Source organism: Nematostella vectensis, chromosome 13 (genome assembly GCF_932526225.1).
Source record: "Nematostella vectensis chromosome 13, jaNemVect1.1, whole genome shotgun sequence".
NCBI lineage: Eukaryota > Metazoa > Cnidaria > Anthozoa > Actiniaria > Edwardsiidae > Nematostella > Nematostella vectensis.
The window spans coordinates 13,629,839-13,635,279 of record NC_064046.1 but is presented as its reverse complement, the minus strand read 5'-3'; the positions used below and the strand labels follow the sequence as shown (position 1 = coordinate 13,635,279).

At 39.0% G+C, this 5,441-nt stretch overlaps 1 protein-coding gene across 2 annotated transcripts; it reads left to right on the top strand.

Annotated features, from left to right (window-relative positions):
- Window positions 1-2,792: 2,792 nt before the first annotated feature.
- Window positions 2,793-5,207, top strand: LOC116611542. Of its 2 annotated transcripts, none has more exons than XM_032371920.2 (5): window positions 2,793-2,894; window positions 3,599-3,809; window positions 3,890-4,064; window positions 4,587-4,640; window positions 4,815-5,207. In XM_032371920.2, the coding sequence occupies exons 2-5, from the start codon at window positions 3,660-3,662 to the stop codon at window positions 5,060-5,062; spliced, it is 627 nt and encodes a 208-aa protein (XP_032227811.2). In that variant the 5' UTR covers window positions 2,793-2,894; window positions 3,599-3,659; the 3' UTR covers window positions 5,063-5,207. The 2 variants fall into 2 exon arrangements, with proteins under 2 accessions (XP_032227811.2, XP_032227812.2); XM_032371921.2 differs by lacking the exon at window positions 2,793-2,894 and adding an exon at window positions 2,897-2,919.
- Window positions 5,208-5,441: the final 234 nt, after the last annotated feature.

Here is a 5,441-nt window from a genome sequence, read left to right as displayed (position 1 = left end):
GGCTTAATATTAAAAGTTGCTATAACTAATATAGGTTTTCACAACAAAGAAAGATTATTGATATCTAGACTTTGTTTGGGTTTCGAATTTAAGTATTTGTGTAAAATTTAATTTGGGGAGTATTCATTAAAACTTCGGATGAAAAGTAACATCTTGGAAAAGGTAACTACAGCATGGGGGCCCTGTGGCTAAATCAAAACTTGCTATAATTGATAAATTTCTATCAAAGGACTACTTCAAGGCCTAGACCCCCTTGCGTTTTGAATTTTAGTTATTGTATTAAGATCAATTGAAATAAGTATTCATAGTGTGACTTGGATGAATAGAAAAGTCATCAAAATAGCAGCGGACGTCCTTTGCTTTAGACTGATGAGTTATAATTAATATTTTTAATGACACAAACAATTTTAATGGATAAAGACCCCCGTTATATTTTAATAAATAAACGTTGAACGTGCAAAAACGTGCTCAGAAAACATGCTCAGAAAAACATACTTCACGCTCAAAATTATCCCATTTCCAGCTCGTTTTTCTGTGAGCCAACAGTATGAGGCGTAGCGACGGCTAGAAATCAAGCATATTTCGAGCATATCAAAACTTAACTCTGTCCAACATTATTTCTCATTTCATTTATTACAAGTGACAAAAGGGAAAAGTTGCTATAGTTTTATCGGGCTTGTACAGTCCTTCGCTTTCCAGTGCAGTTTTTGCTATCTATAACTTGCCTGTGAGGGGCAAAAGGTATCTCTTTACGAGGGACAACACAACAGCAAGCGTACAGAAAATTGCAAAAAAAGAAAGCCGCACCCAAGAGTTTGCGAAAAAACAGAACTCCCCTTGTATAAAGAAACCGCACAAAAAAATACAAATCGTCGGAAAACCGTACAAATTTTAAGACAAAATCGTACAACCGCAAACCCGCCAGTTTAACAGTTATTTGTACAGTTCCTAGCTATCTATATATTATCACATGCTGAAAACTGATGAATCAAAGAGCATCCGATGTAGCAAAGCGAGATCTTGTGAGTGTTCAAATGTTGTTGTGAGATGGACTCGGATGCATGCTCGAGGATGATTTCCCATTCGGCCGCGCAAAGCATACCGTGAACCAGCCGCTGAGGTGCAAGACAACAAAACACGACACGTAACTCGTACTGGGTGCCAGCGATGCGTCCCTTTTCATTGCTATCTTTTTTAAACCAAGTTGATTTCAAAATTGTTTATACTGCTATTTTGTGCTTTTGGCAGCCAGATGTTTTAGGATGTGACATGGGTTACAGAAGCTTTCAAGGAATGGAGATGGTACCATGTAAATGAACCTACAGGATGAAAATAAATCTATTTGTGATTGAGTTCGGGGTTTGTTTCCTTTTTCTTTTGTAAGGTGAAGTTCATCTATTAACATGATGAATTTCGAGATTAACGAAAAAAAAAAACACTGTCACTTCACCTTACAAAAGAAAAAGGAAACAAACCCCGAACTCAATCACAAATAGATTTATTTTCATCCTGTAGCGTCATTTACATGGTACCATCTCCATTCCTTAAAAGCTTCTGTAACCCATGTCACATCCTAAAACATCTGGCTGCCAAAAGCACAAAATAGCAGTATAAACAATTTTGAAATCAACTTGGTTTAAAAAAGATAGCAATGAAAAGGGACGCATCGCTGGCACCCAGTACGAGTTACGTGTCGTGTTTTGTTGTCTTGCACCTCAGCGGCTGGTTCCCGGTGTGCTTTGCGCGGCTGAACGGGAAAGCATCCTCGAGAATGCATCCGAGAGAGTCCATCTCACAACAACATTTGAACACTCACAAGATCTCGCTTTGCTGCATTGGATGCATTGGATCAGTTTCCAGCATGTGATATATAGATAGTAAGGAACTGTACAAATACTGTAAAACTGGCAGGTTTGCGGTTGTACGATTTTGTCTTAAAATTTGTACGGTTTTCCGACGATTTGTATTTTTTTTTTTTTGGTGCGGCTTCTTTATACAAAGTAATTTCTGTTTTTTCGCAAACTCTTGGGTGCGGCTTTCTTTTTTTGCAATAGGCGAAATATAGATAGCAAAAAACTGTACTGGAAAGCGAAGGACTGTACAAGCCCAATAAAACTATAGCAACTTTTAAAGGAAAAATGCAATTCCCTTTTGTCACTTGTAATAAATGCAATTAGAAATAATGTTGGACAGAGTTGAAAAAGCTTTGATAGAAAGTCATGGGAAATATGCTCGATTTCCAGCCGTTGCTATGCCTCATCGCCGTCTACTGTGGGCTCAAAGAAACACGAGCTGGAAATCAAGCCTTCATGGATAATTTTGAGCATGAAGTATGTTTTTCTGAGCATGAGAGCACGTTTTCGCACGTTCAACATTTATTTGTTGAAATCTAACGGGGGTCTTTATCCATTAAAATTGTTTTTGTCATTAAAAATATTAATTATAACTCATCAGTCCAAAGCAAAGGACGTCCGCTGCTATTTTGATGACTTTTCTATTCATCCAATGAATACTTATTTCAATTGATCTTGATACGATAACTAAAATTCAAAACGCAAGGGGGTCTAGGCCTTGAAGTAGTCCTTTGATAGGAATTTACCAATTATAGAAAGTTTTGATTTAGCCACAGGGCCCCCATGCTGTAGTTACCTTTTCCAAGATGTTACTTTTCATCCGAAGTTTTAATGAATACTCCCCAAATTAAATTTTACACAAATACTTAAATTCGAAACCCAAACAAAGTCTAGATATCAATAATCTTTCTTTGTTGTGAAAACCTATATTAGTTATAGCAACTTTTAATATTAAGCCACAGGACATATACTTTAAAAGATATAAAAGAGGAATAAGTGGAGCCGTGCTACCATGGTACAACCAAACTAGAGAGATCTCAGGTAGGTCTGAGATGTAGGTCTGAGGGTAGGGTATCGTAAACAAATCCTTGCCACTTCTTTATTATTCATAACACCCTTAAGTGTTTAACATAAAGATAGAATATGGAACATAGAATAGTTTTTATTGGATAAAAAAGAAGTATTGAAGGATCGTTTACTTGGGGCACTTGAACAGCGACAAAGGCAACTCGAACGCCGACGGCAGAAACAATCAAGAATTCAGAGGCAGACGTGAAATATACACTGAAATGGATTCTGTCTGATACATTTCAGCCGTTTTTCTTCAAACTACAACTTGAAAAGACTCCTAATTTCACGAGTCTAGCGAGGACGGAAACGTGTGCGCTAAAAACTAGACTATCCTTGTTCGCTATGTTAGGTATAAGATTCTAGGCTTTACTATATAGTTTTTTGGGAATGCATAAATGAGTAGTGACTTTTATCAAAACTAGCTTAACATTAAGCGCAAAGCATAAAAGCTTTTTTTGGAATCACGTTCTCCCTGCAGGGTCGTCGTCGTTGCTTTAAGTCCCTTGCTATTACAAAAAAGGGAAGGAAGGCGTTATGCTTCATAAGTAATATAGGCGTTAGACTTCATAAGTATAGAAAACTTCGCATCGATTAAAGAGACACATTTGATTAATTCACCTACATTTGTATTTTACTTAAAATGTATTCCATCATTTTTTATTGCATTGCTAAAGATTCTGGTCCAACAAAAACACAGTTCTCTTATCATAAACGAGGCGACGTACTCAGGACGCGATGCTATTGAAGGCGGCTCTACTCTTGGTGGTATTAGCTTATTCCAAAACATCGGGCTTCATCATGAAGGAAAATACGTCAATCGAGGACTGTTACGAAATTGTAGAAAGTGCGCTCCAGACATACCACAAAATCTGTCCTGAAACTGGTGTAAGTTTTATATTGATTTTTGACTGGAGCCTGCCTATGCGTCCTTCTGTCTATTATCTGTCTGTCTGTCTTCTCAACAGAAGTTGCTTGGGTGTGTCAATAGAATTAATTCCTCTTCGGACGACATGCTGAGGAACTATCGCTTCGTGGTGCTGGCCTACATCCGGATGAATAATATGACTAAGGTTTGTGAACTAGAAGAACCGAGAATACGACAGCTGAATCGTCTCAGAAATGAAGTCCTGAAACAACCATGTAAGTGATAATCTTGTCCTTTCCCCTCCCTCACGAAAACACGCGTGATCACTCAAAAGGGCTTTCAGGGGCGTCTCTACAGAAAAATACAGGGTGTGGCAGTCGCGTACCCAGGATTGGCTGAGGGGGGCACATCCTGCGCACCCCCCTGTGTACGCGCCTTTGTGGTATTCACTGACGGAACAATTTAGTTTAAACCGGCATCCTAAGCCCTGGTAATAGACCACAAGAGGCATCTAGAAAGGTTTTCTATCCAAATGCACACATAAAATCAACCGTCTTCTTAACTATCAACAAAGGGGTCAACCAGGGTCAGGGGTCGAACTCATCTTGTCGCCTGAGCAGGGAGGGGTCCGTCCCCATCTCCCTCTCTAAAAGCGAGCCTGGCTTTATTCTTTGAAGAACGAGAGAGGGAAAGAGGTATTTTGCAAAAGAGTGACTTGACAGTGAAATAGGGCATTTTCACATTGTTTCATCTAGTTTTCTCACTGTTTTACGGGTCCTTTATTTCCCTCTTATCAGGGACAACTCAAATGGAACAGAACAAAAAGTTTATCCGCTTGGCACTTTTAAAGCGTAAGTATACTGTACTATTCTACTACTGCTTTTTTGCGCACGCTAAAGACAGATCGTAAGCTGTTAGTTTCTATGTGTTACTTGCATAGGCATGTAGCATCCTCCTACCAAGGCCTGACGAGCTTACCTACGCGCCTAATTACGTACTCATCGTTCCAATACCTTCCCCCCTAGGGTATCCGGCAAGTCCATCAGCTGAGGCATCCCACAAAGAATGCATGGACGAGTTTTCAAAGCTCCTTAACCATTACAGCGCTTGCACCGTGTATAGAGAACTCATCCAGTGTTTCGAGAGAAAGGCCCTATCTACGCAGGACCGCCTAACAGAGGCGTTTTATAACGTCACCGTTATGCCAGCCTTTAATATTATCTTCTTTGGCAATCAACCAATATTATGCCCTCGCCTTATAAGAACTGGCTAGATTTTGTAGCCTTCTTGTCGTTTAGATATCCCGCCTGTTCAGTTATACTTGTTATCAGCACAAAAGCGCTAAATAGCTGATGAAAGTTCGAAAATGTAAACGAGCCAACAAAACCTTACTTATAAAATTTCCATTGGGCCTTTGAGACTTGTTGTGTTATTGTTATTGTATGAGATACATCCATAGAAATGATATGGGGTGAGGTAGGAGAGGGAGTGACTTATGCAGCAGGAGCATTTTGACTCTGTATTCTGGCCACAGAGTCAGATTTTGACTTGAGCAATACTTAGTAAAACTCTGCCTCTAATTATCAATTTTGCGTCATTCCATGATGCCTTAACATAAATTACTCAAATAATATTTATCCAAATACAATAAA

What these genes read in the sequence shown, in the direction of transcription:
- LOC116611542 (XM_032371920.2), top strand. Translation starts at nt 3,660, where the DNA reads ATGCTATTGAAGGCGGCTCTACTCTTGGTGGTATTAGCTTATTCCAAA. An exon ending in AAATCTGTCCTGAAACTGGT is followed by an intron (nt 3,810 to 3,889) that starts GTAAGTTTTATA and finishes TCTTCTCAACAG; the next exon opens with AAGTTGCTTGGGTGTGTCAA. An exon ending in TGAAGTCCTGAAACAACCAT is followed by an intron (nt 4,065 to 4,586) that starts GTAAGTGATAAT and finishes CCCTCTTATCAG; the next exon opens with GGACAACTCAAATGGAACAG.